Raw genomic sequence first — 12,140 nt, forward strand, 5'->3', positions numbered from 1 at the left:
AAAAAGATTAAGGATGAAACAGTCCCTGCCCTCAGGCTGAGAATCTAAAAGACACAACACAAAAGGAAAAGCAATTGGGATGGAGGAGGAAAAAAGCAAAACTTGGGCACCAGTTCTTAGTTTCAAAGTCCTGTTAGGTGTTCTTTCTGGTAGGAAAGGGCAAAAACGAGCTCCCTGCAGCTGTTCCTTCTCTGGCTGATGGATGGGACCAGGTTCATCTCATCTTTGTCATGTCCTTCCTGTTGGCCCTTCTTTCTCTGGCTGATGGATGAGGGTTTTAGATGTTACACCCCCCCCAACCATTTGTTCAGACATGCGCACCCCAGTCTCCCATGGATTTTACCAGGGCATAATCAGCAGACTGGATGGATTCACGCTGTGGCTCACATAGACAATAGCTTCATATTCCGTGCAAATCCAAGCTCAGATTCAACCACCAAATTAATGCCTCTGTTGTCTCGAACCCTTGCAGGTGTGATGGGCACTTTGCAGGTGGACACCATGAACCCCACCTGTCTGCCGCTCATCCTGCTGCTGTTGTTGGAGGGGCAGACCCAGGTGCTGTTCCCCGAAGAACCCGGCCCCATCACCATGGCCCTTGATGACAGTAAGTGGGGAGTTCGAGGGGAGCTGACTATGGGTGGGGTGGGGGAGGGAGGAACCAAAAAGCTGGGCTAACATGTCTCATAGAGCAACTTTTTCATTACATCTTCCAAGCATTTTCTTTGACCAGCTCTCCTTGAACGGTTGGATAATTTTGTCCCTGCTCCCCAAAGCTGGGGTGGGCAACCTGTTTTGGGCTGGATTGCCTCCCCAGAGCAAGCCAGCAGACTGAATGATGTCAAGGGGGCGGAGCTCTGCCCCAAACCCCACCCCTTCCTATGATGCCACCTAGCATTGCATTGCCGACTTTCTTCCCCTGCCCCATTCAGAGAGAGGCTCAAGGGGAAGGGGATGTACGGATTTGGAAAAATTGTTCTGTCTGCATTTCGCAGATTGTCAGGTGCCTTTTGTTCCATCGTCCACTCATTGGCAGGACCGGATTTTTCCAATTTCCCAAATTTGCGCAAATTCGCAGTTGTGCAAATTCGCACTTGTGCGAATGTGCAAATCCCCCCCCCAAAGGCAGAAATCCCCCCAAGTGGTCATTTTCATGCTTTAGCCTAAGGTAGAAATGTACATTTTCAGATGGTGTTTTTTATTTTATGTATTTTCTACTACTAAATTTGTGTAACATTCTGGAAAATAAAAAATTCCGTCCACAAGTTCACAGAATCCATGCAACTCAGGAAAAGCCAGTCCACTGTTGAGTCTGTGGGTCAGATTCATAGAAATCTGAACTCATTTTTTTCCGTTGTGGATTTCTCCGGCATCCCTAAAAGGGAAATGCACGAAGGGGAATCCTTTTGTTATTTCCGATTAGAGATAGGAGATAACACAGGAATTCCGCACCCCAAGCCTCTAGGCCAAAGATTATTTGGCAAAACACCACTTCTCTATCCCCCTCGCCCCAAGTCTCTATTTCACCACTTGCAAATAGAATGGAGAACTTTGGGGGCATTGCTGGGTCCAGTCTTCTTCTTTAATCTTTATTTTAATACTCTGGGAGGAAGTAATGGTTTCTACTCCTCTTCCTTGTCCGATCGTAGCCCATTGCGCCCTTCATCCCCCAGTATTAACTCATAAGAGAGTTTTGTTCCATGTGAATTGAACCAAAATTACTCGGAAGATAATTTTTGGAGTTTTTTCTCTCCCCCCCCAAACTGTTGAAGACTTATACACAGAGCTCGCTGAGGATGTCTGACAAAATACTTCCTACCCCCACCCCCCAATTTCACCCCGTGCCTGACTTAAAAAACAACAACATGATGTCAGGGTGGAAAATGAGCCGATAGAGCCCCAGAGCAGTTCTGATTCTGAGGAAGAGCAGCAATCCGTGGGAGAGGAGTGCGCTCATCTCTCACAAGCACAGCAGCTGGCAGAGATTCCTCCTGCCAGCATTCCTGGGAGAGTGAGTGACCCAGGCAGCGAGACAGCGCGGGAGGGGGGCTTGCTGAACACTCGGCGCAGACGAAGGGAGCGGCGACAGATGGAGGGCGCGGAAAGGAGGCGTAGCGCTCGTTTGGCATGCAAACAACAGTCGCTGTCAGGAAGCGGCCTCTCTCAGTAGATTCCAATAGCCAACTCAAGACACAGCCGAAAGGGAATTCTTTTCAAAGCATTAATCCCATTACAGCTTAATGACTCTTTCAGATTTATTTTATTTATTTATTTATATCATTTCTATACCGCCCAATAGCCGAAGCTTTCAGATGCTAATCACCAGCGGCTAGAGCAAAGAAACAGCAGCGTGGACTACACTTCAGGCAGGCAGTTGGTCCCCTTTTCAAAGAGAGTCACTTGAAGACCCAGAACTTATGGGCTAGGGAGAGATCCTCCCTCTTTCCCTTGGGTCCATGGGAGGCGGCCGTTGCTTGCGCGCCAAACGGGCGCTACGCCTCCTTTCCGTGCCCTCCATTGCTCGTCGCTCTTTGCGTCTGCGTGGAGCAAATAGTGTTGCCCTTATTTTCGCCGTAGTCTACGTAAATCTTTACGTAGACTACAGGGACCAAATAAGGAACGCGAATAGCGGATCCCTATGGGGGCCGCCATTTGCGTACGCGCTTTTTTTTTTTTTTTTAAAGTCACCCGTGATAGGCTACGTGACGATTCACGTAGCCTATCACGGCTGACTTTCCAGATCTAGCCGTGATAGGCTACGTAAATCGTCACGTAGCCTATCACGGGGCTTTTTTTTTTCTTTTTTTCTTTTGAAGTTCGCGACCGGGGAGATGGGGCGCTTCTCCCCAGCCTGAATTTCGGCCGGGCGAGGCGGGAAGCCTCCCCCCCGGCCTGAATTTCGGGGGGAGAAGCGAAGCGCCTCCCCCCCACCGCGAAGCAAGCTGCGAGACCAGGTAAGTGACTTTCGTACATCCCTACTCAGAATCAGAACTCTCTGGGGCTCTCTGGGCTCAGTTTCCACCCTGACAGTCACATCCTGAGGACCCAAGGGAAAGAGGGAGGATCTCTCCCTAGCCCATAGGTTCAGGGTCTTCCCATGATTCTCCTTCAAATGGGGACCAACTGCCTAACCTGGAGCATAGGCTACTCTGCTGTTCCTTGCTTAATCGCTCGTGTTTAGCATCTGAAAAAGGCATTAAGTTGTAAAAGGATTAAAGCCTTGAAAAGAATCCTTTTGTCTGTGTCTTGAGTTAGCTATTGGAGTAGACTGAAAGAGGCCGCCAGGGTGCTCCTGACACACAGAATTCTGGGGCAGCGAGATGGAGAGAGATGTAATGGGAGGTTATGTGTAAGGGGGCTGATGCTAGTGATCGTACGGTTTGATTCTCCAACTTGCTTGTCCCATTCTTATCCCATTCTCCTCCTTCCAAGAAGTGCACATAATGTCTCATGTTTTATTTTCACAACAATGCTGTTAAGTAGTATGGGTGCGAAGTTACCCAGCGAGCTTTGTGGCCAAGTGGGGATTTGAACCTGGGTCTACCCAGCCTTAAGTCCAACCCCTTGTCTTCCACACCAGCTCACTCTTAGCTACGTAGTTCAGTGGAATTTGAAAAGCTGTCTGCAACTTCCCTACCCATCTTTTTCTGTTTTCCCACAGATGTGAAGCAATATTCGGTGTTTGTGGGCAATGGTATAAGCCGGTTCTCCAGCCAAGATGGAGGGGCAGAGCACCTCAACATCCAACGGATGCTGACATTCAATAGGACCTTGTTCATAGGGGACAGGTAAAGCCCAACTGTGCTGCCATTCTTGTTTGTCATGGGTGTGTGCTGAGAATTCAACAGTTATAGCACATTTTTCACAGATGGTTCCCAGATGTGAGCTGTTTGTTGTTGTTCAAATGGGTTAAATGTGCATTTAGATGCACATTTTAACAAATCCTGTCTTCTATGGATGGATGGATGGATATGGTGTGTGTCTGTGTTGTGGATGGATGGATGGATAGTGGGTAGTATCCAATGTCAGTCCTACATAGAGCAGACCCATTGAAATGAATGAGACTTAAGTCTCTCCTAGAACACACAGTTCTCTCCTTGAACACTTAGCTGCTGCCTCCAAGTATCTGCCTCCTGAGGCAACTGGCTCACCCTGCCCAATGGTAGGGCCAGCCCTAGCCATGACTAATTTAAGTCCCATTCCTTTCAATGGGTCTACTTTATGTAGGACTAACATTGGATACCAACCAGTGTGTCTATGTCTGTCTGTGTGAATAGATGGATATGGTGTGTGTGTGTGTGTGTGTGTGTGTGTGTGTGTGTGTATGGATGGTCGGTCCACCTCGGGTGACCCTGCCCTCCACCCCACAAGTCATTGTGAGCACCATCCGCCACTGAGAGCAGGTTCCTATTCCTTTAAGAGTAGCATTCAATCTTTGTAAGAGGGGAGAGAAGGGGTTGTTGTTTATTCACTCAGTCGCTTCCGACTCCTCGTGACTTCATGGACCAGCCCACGCCAGAGCTTCCTGTTCGCTGTCGCCACCCCCATCTCCCCCAAGGTCGAGTCCGTCACCTCCAGAATATCATCCATCCATCTTGCCCTTGGTCGGCCCCGCTTTCTTTTGCCTTCCACTGTCCCTAGCATCAGCATCTTCTCCAGGGTATCCTGTCTTCTCATGATGTGGCCAAAGTACTTCAGTTTTGCCTTTCATGTCATTCCCTCCAGTGAGCAGTCTGGCTTTATTTCCTGGAGGACGGGCTGGTTTGATCTTCTCGCAGTCCAAGGCACTCTCAGAGTTTTCCTCCAGCACCACAGTTCAAAAGCATCGATCTTCCTTCGCTCAGCCTTCCTTATGGTCCAGCTCTCGCAGCCATAGGTTACTACGGGGAAGACCATTGCTTTCACTATGCGGACCTTTGTTGTCAGCGTGATGTCTCTGCTCTTCACTATTTTATCAAGATTTGTCATTGCTGTCCTCCCAAGAAGGAAACTTCTTCTGATTTCCTGGCTGCAGTCAGCGTCTGCAGTAATCTTTGTGCCTAGAAAGACAAAGCCTGTCACTGCCTCCACGTTTTCTCCCTCTATTTGCCAGTTATCAATCAAGCTGGTTGCCATAATCTTGGTTTTTTGAGGTTTAACTGCAACCCAGGTTTTGCACTTTCTTCTTTCCCTTCGTCATAAGGTTCCTCAGCAACTCCTCACTTTCAGCCATCAAAGTGGTATCATCTGATTGTTAATGTTTCTTCCAGCGATTTTAACTCCAGCCTCGGCTTCATCGAGCCCAGCACGTCACATGATGTGTTCTGCGTACAGGTTGAATAGGTAGGGTAAGAGTATACAACCCTGCTGTACTCCTTTCCCAATCTTAAATAGGGATGTACGAAAGTGACTTACCTTTCCGCGGATTATGCTGATGCTGGGGGGGAGGCGTTCCGTCCCTCCCCCCGGAATCCTGGCCAGGGGGGGAGGCGCTCCGTTCCTCCCCCCCGGAATCCTGGCTGGCCGGCTCCGCTCCGCAGGGATTCTGCGAAGCCGCTGGCCGGCTCCGCCAGCAGCCGGATATCCAGCCGCTGGCTAGCAGGGACGCAAATGGCGGTGTCTGTAGCCGCCGCCGTTTCCGTCCCTGCACTCAGCTGTGATAGTAAATGTTTACGTAGCCTATCACGGCTGATTTAAAAAACAAAACAAAAACGCGCGTATGCAAATGGCGTACATTTGCAAATGGCGTACATTTGCAAATTTGCGTACGCAAATGGCGGCGGCCATGGCCGCCGCCATTTGCATTCTTTATTTTGTTACGCCTTAGCCTACGTAAACATTTACATAGACTAAGACAGCTAAAATAAGGGGAACACAAATAGCGTAGCGTCTACGCTATTTGCGTTCCCCTTATTTTCGCCGTCTTAGTCTACGTAAATGTTTACGTAGACTAAGACGTGCCAAAATAAGGAATGCAAATGGCGGCGGCCATGGCCGCCGCCATTTGCGTACGCGCGTTTTTTTTTAAAGTCAGCTGTGATAGGCTACGTAAAGATTTACGTAGCCTATTGTTGCAGAACCCAGAGTCAGAGAGACCACGGAGTGAAGGAAAAAGAGATTCTTTATTTAATGCGCGGGCTTAAGGCTGGAATCATTTCCAAAGAGCCAGAAGCCCCGAAATACATCAGCACATTGTTTTTATAGACATTGTGACACATATGAAACGGCTCCTCCTCCCCCTCCCACGTGGGGTTGCAGTCCTCAACATTTCTTCTCCTAGCAGCATTGTTTATAATACAAGAACTGGGTTATAGGGTAGCCATGATAAGGAGAAAACAGAAGAGAACAGCAGAGAACAAGATATACAATTGTATGACCTTTGACAAGACAAGGAATTCCTGTGTCTTGTCAGCTTACAACAATATATTCAAGGGAGAAAGAGCTCAGCAAGAACATGAAGCATGAGACTGCATGAGGCTACTTAGTCTGACCCCCGATATGGCTGCTACATTCCCCCCTTAAATGCATAATTTCATTACAATTATAGCATTTCTGATAACCATACAAAGCTTTTTGTGACATACATATTACATATTACTTAGCCTCTTGTTGGGCTATTAGAGCGTAGAGGGCAGCAGTTTTACTAGGTGAGACATAAAACAGATTGGTTAAACAGCGTATAAGACAAGGAACGCAGAGACATAACACAACTTTTATGAACAACACTGGTAGAATTAGGATGAACAATGCTTCAAGCCAGCTAAGATCTGGAAGCCAAGGGGTTAACTAATTGAGCTAATTGTTTTGTCTTATTGTTTTGTTAGCTACTATATTGTGCAGCTTGTTGATCTGTTCATCTACAGCATTGCCATTATCAGTTAAGTTAAAACAACAGAGCTTTTGGTGTGTCTCACAACTTAAATGATGAAGAAGGAAGAGGTAATCTATACCAGCTCTATTTTCTAGAACTGCACCTCTTAGATCACCCAACTCTTTATTTAACAATGACAATGCTCGTGAGGTGGCATTTATGCTTTTGGCTAAGGGGCAAGCTAACCGGTTGATCTCCAGACCATCAGCCAAGGCTAAACCTGGAACCCCAACCAGTGACATTGCTAAGGCCAATTTTTCTGAGTCAGAGTATAGCTGTAGGTGGCTATTACAATGTTCAGTTAGTTGGAGTGCTCGAGGCTACCGTCGACGGATTTTCTCGGGCCACAGGGGAAGAATTGGCACCAGTTCAGTTGGCAGCTGAGGCAACATGGGTGGTTATTAGACAAGTTGGCAGGAATGAATGACCAAGTGCGGGAACTACATGTCTAAAACCATCCATGAGGCAAAAGCATGTGGGCATCATTAAAAGATATGTTTTGAATTTTATTACAGTGGTAGGGGGCCAGGGATAGCTTTATATTTTCTGGAAATTTTTTGACAATTAAGCATTCATGCACACGTAGTATTTGTTTCAGCAACGATGGGGGTGCGTAGAGTGAACTCTGTAGGGGGTAGGATCTTTGCAACCATGCCCCAATTAGCATTTTGGGAATAAGTTAAACTTACACCATAAACTCTTAACATGGTATCTTTTTGAATTTTCCTAGGATGTCTACAGACAGGTATTAGGCAAGAGCTAATAAGCCTGTTTGCAGGTATACCCCTTGGCAAACAAAAATGTTTTACTCTGGTGATGTTAGCCAGGTGAAGCCAGTAATTATCAGCAAATCACTGGGACAAACTTCTCCTTCCAGGGGCAGACCCCCCTTTTTGCACCTTATTAAGGAAACACAATGCAACACTACTAACACTACAACACGCATGTTTGATCTTCTTTGGGATCTGACCGTACGCTGGGCAGCTATTCACCTGGCAAGCTGCAGTAGGGTCTAGTCCCCTTCTTCAGTTCTCCAGTTGCAGGTCTGACCGTACGCAGGGAGGACAGTTTCTTGGGGTGCCCACAGTAAGGTCTAGCCTGAGTCTTCTTACAGCTTTTTCAGAATACTTTTTAGAGGATTTTCAGGATTTCTGTTTATAGTCTACTCCTCCCCTCTCGCTCTCTTGACTTGTGTCCAATGTATCCAGGGTTTAACTCCAGCTGCTTTCATAGCTGCGGGGGTGGAAAGTATGACAGTTCTCAGTCCTCTCCATCTGGGAGTCAAAGGGTTATTTTTCCCTCTTTAACTCATACTTTAACTCTTGGTTGGAAAGGATGAACTTCTGTGATGGGAATGGCTTATTTTCTAAGACAAAACGACGCTGGGCTTGAAGAACTTCACTCAGTGTTTGGACTTCTTGTTTAAGGCTAACTTTGCTTGCTCTTGATGCCGCTCCAGTGTCAATCATGAAGTCAATGTCACGGCCCCTCTCAAGCTGTATCCCTCTTAGCCCATTCTGGCCCCTTTGGTTTTCTCTTTTGTATTTGATTTATTTTATTTGGGCATTCATGCCACTAATGTCCATCTTGTCCACACTGGGCACACTGGTTCTTTTTTAAGAATCTTTTGCCTCTGCCGGGTCTTCTTTTTTTCTTCTCTCGTCCACATCTTCTTGGGCCTCTGGGTCTTGGGGGGTGTAGTGGCGATAGGCATCTAAAAGATGCTCCAAGTACGCTCTGGGGCCTCGGTGGCACCTTGCAGCACTTTAGACACTTTGGTCGTATTAACTGACTTCTTCATACCTGCCTTTACGGCTTCTAACAGCAGGGTTTGATACTGGGTGAGGCGCTCTAGCCCCGCTTGTGTTTTGGGATTCCAGCGGGGGGGGGGGGGTTACTTACAAGGAGACTTTATTGGGTAACTTACAGCACACAGGCGTACCTAATGGTTGGATCAGACAGCTTCTCTGAACCACGAGCTATTGGGCTAAATGGGTTTTATACCATACATGTTACCCATGAGGCAGCACAACACTAGCAAGCATTTTCAGCATAGGCTAGAAGTGTTTGGTTCTCAGGCACAGCTTCCTGTAAACAAACTTCGCTTCCCAGGCAAAGTGCTTGATAACACTTTTACTCATTAGTTTGGGAAGAGAAATCTCTCTCTCTTTCGTTTGCTTTCTTTTTCTTGCTGATCTGCCTGTATTGCAGATCATGTTTTAAACTTTTTACTTAAAACTTTCTTTTCCATGCACCAGCCTTGTCTCTTCATTTGTCTTTTTCAAGTTAAACTTACTTAAACCTTTCTGCCTTACACTAGTCCCAATGACACACATTTGGGATAGGCTCTTCTTCTCTTTCTAGTTACATTTTTTTTTTATCTTAAAGAACTATTACATTATTGTGGCTACTTTACCCCAGGTAATAAGCTCCAGGCACAATCAGCTGCTTTTAATTTACCCTGGGGGCAACTATGGCCACGCTTCTTTTCTACAAATGTTCTTTCTCTTCTTTTTTCCCCTCTTGCCTCTTCTTTCTTCTTTTTTTCCCCTTCTCTATCTGTCTTCTACTTTCTCTATTCCTTCTTTTCTACTTGCTTCTGTCTTTCTCTACTTGACTTTGTATTTTCTCCTTGTCATCCATTGGGAACCACACTTAGTATTATTTGGAGTTGCAACTAACACTAATCTGCAAATATCACATATATTTTTATGATATTTAAGAAATCATAAAATATACACAACAAACTTTTTCTGCAATTTAACACAATGAATGGAAAGCACTTTTTGCATGGTAAGGCATGATGGAGCAGATCCAGCAATCATACTGCTCTTCTGGCTGAAAGCTCAGGGCCCATCAAAATCAAGGGACGGGCATACCCACACACGCAAAGAGTTCTAGGTCACCATTTTTGCCTCGGCAACTCTATGCTGCATGAGTTCTGGCAGAAGGAAATCTAAAAGTCATAGATCAAACTCAGCCTGCTGTACACTGAGCTGACTACAAACACAGACACACGGTCCACAGCGATGAGAGTTCAAGTTTATCCAAAGCTTCACAGCACTGTCCATGGCAAGTCTTTGACAATTTAAAATTTTAGTCCATGTGCAGAGTGTCTTTAAAAAGCCCAGACAATGATGGAGGCAAACAGAGAAGGCTCTGGGCAACGAAGATGAGATGTTTCCAGCAAAGGCTCCCCACTTTTGCATCAGTTTAAAAAGGGGAAGTGTGGCCCTACACCCCTTCTGACAGACAAGGGCCTTTAACTTTTTAGCAAGGCCTCTGTCTAAACAGAGCGGCACAGCTCAGCTCTCTAGCCGTGACGCTTTAACCTGGGCAACTCCTCTGTAAATTTTATTCTACTTCTGTCAGGTTCTCACAGACATTTTAAAAACTTACTCTTTTTTTCCTTTTAACCTGGTACACGAAAGCACTGAAACACTGAGTGCCGAAACTCAGGACGCTGGGGAGTGATGGGCATCACCTTATACTTGCATTTTTCAGGCAGCCATTAATCTTTGGGGAGGCGGTGGGGTGATTTGCAGGACTTCAAAGGCAAGCTTCTCAGTTTGTCTGTATTTGTAAATCCCAAGCTTAAAACAGGACACGATGAGGTACAGGGCAGCCAAATTCTTGCTTTGGCACGGGCAACAAATAACTCGGGTCAGCTTTCTTCGCTGGGGTCTCAAACAGGAAAACAGTCGTAATTTAAAGTTGTAACATCACTGACAGCGTCAGCCAGCCAGCTACACAGATCTCACTGTTTTTCAAGACAGTTACTCCAATATCTTCTTTTCTTCTCAATCCGGTTGGGTCTCCCAGGTTACACAGTTTATTGCAGCTTCCAGGAGCATGGTAGTAGCGTGATTTTGGCTTGGCCAGGAACATGCTGTCTGGTTTCTCGGTCTCTTCAGCACACACACTTAGGCAGTGTAACACTGGACACTCAAATCAGTGAGATTTCTTCATTGCAGGGAATCCCATGGCAAAAGCTTAACGGTTACGCTCTTCAGAAATCATATAGCCGATGGTCAGTAGCTACAGGCTCTATGAAATTCTAACACAGTTCAAAGCTAAACACGGCTACCTTGACAGAGATCTTCAACGTGGTCTCTCCGCTTCATTCTGCCTTGGGACAGTCTTATGGCACACTTTTCACTCGAAGAGGGGTCTAGCCTGTGCTCTGGGGGCTGATTCTTCACCTTTATTCTCCATTTTGCACCTTCATCTTCTGGGTCTTCATTTTCAGTTTCTATTTCTTAGGGATTTCATCTCAATTAGGCGAGGTGATGATGTTGCACAACTCAGAACGTTGTGGGCAATTCTCCTGCCCCACCTTTCGGCGCGCTAGGCTAACAGCTACTTCTTCAGCCTTACACTCTCACGCTCCCACGCTTTGTTAAAAGCCAGACTGTCCTGCAACATTTTTCTAATTAACAGCTTCAGATCTTGTTCTTTTTTTCCTCTCAGCTCGACCTTGAGCTTTTTGCTGTTTTCTCTCTCTATTCTGAATCTTTTTTTAAAAAAACAAAACACTTTTCCTTCTTTGTTTGACATGCATCTCAAGGGGGTGCAAGTCTTGAGCAGTAGATGAGCTCGCCTCCTCTTTTTTGTGAGAACACATCTTTTTAAGGGTCACTGCCGATTTTATTAAATCTTCTGCCCAACACTTCAATTCTGCAGCCTCTTTTATTAATGCTGATTGAGGTGTAAGAGGGGAACCTCCCGATCCCGTAGAGACGGAAGTCTCGGCAGACAATATCTGGGAGTTGAGGACCGTAGCTGAAATCGGCGAATTACTGCCGGTGGGGCTTGAAACTGATGGCGACAGTTCTAAGTCAAAGCGAGGGGCAATGCCTCTGCAGGGGGGATGGCAGGGGCTCAGGAGCCACCGGTTCTGGATCTCGACGGGGCGGTCTCACAGTAACATGGGCCCGTGGTGGAAGCAGGGCATAAGCAGGTGGAAACGCCGTTAGCTCTGCCAGATCTTCACACGGGGCTTCTAACACTGGTTGTAATTTCTTGGCCAATTTTTCTTTTCTGAGCACCAAAACTTTTGCCTGGGATTCTAGGCATTTCTTTAGCCATGGAGGAGAAGCGCGGACTATGGAATCTCATGAGTTTATGTAGGGAAATTGGTCTGGGTGCCCAGGTCTCCCAAACACAATGGCATATACACGGCTGATTTTGCTGGGCTCTAAAGAGCCTTTAGTAGGCCATCCTACACCAAAAGACGGCCACTCTATTTCATACAAAGTCTGCAACCGTTGAGGATTCATGGGGGGGTCCC

At 46.5% G+C, this 12,140-nt stretch overlaps 1 protein-coding gene across 1 annotated transcript in view; it reads left to right on the forward strand.

Annotated features, from left to right (window-relative positions):
- The first annotated feature begins 498 nt into the window (after positions 1–498).
- The window catches only part of LOC146334096 (semaphorin-6B-like), a 97,950-nt gene continuing 86,308 nt past the window's right edge, over positions 499–12,140 (forward strand). Inside the window, exons 1-2 of the mRNA XM_084825023.1 lie at positions 499–607; positions 3,662–3,788. Coding sequence (XP_084681149.1) covers positions 502–607; positions 3,662–3,788 — 233 coding nt within the window. The 5' untranslated portion in view covers positions 499–501. The remainder of the gene's footprint in view (positions 608–3,661; positions 3,789–12,140) is intronic.

The sequence above is a fragment of the Heloderma suspectum genome, chromosome W, assembly GCF_057233095.1.
Source record: "Heloderma suspectum isolate Gila_16-S chromosome W, 16-S_ref, whole genome shotgun sequence".
NCBI lineage: Eukaryota > Metazoa > Chordata > Lepidosauria > Squamata > Helodermatidae > Heloderma > Heloderma suspectum.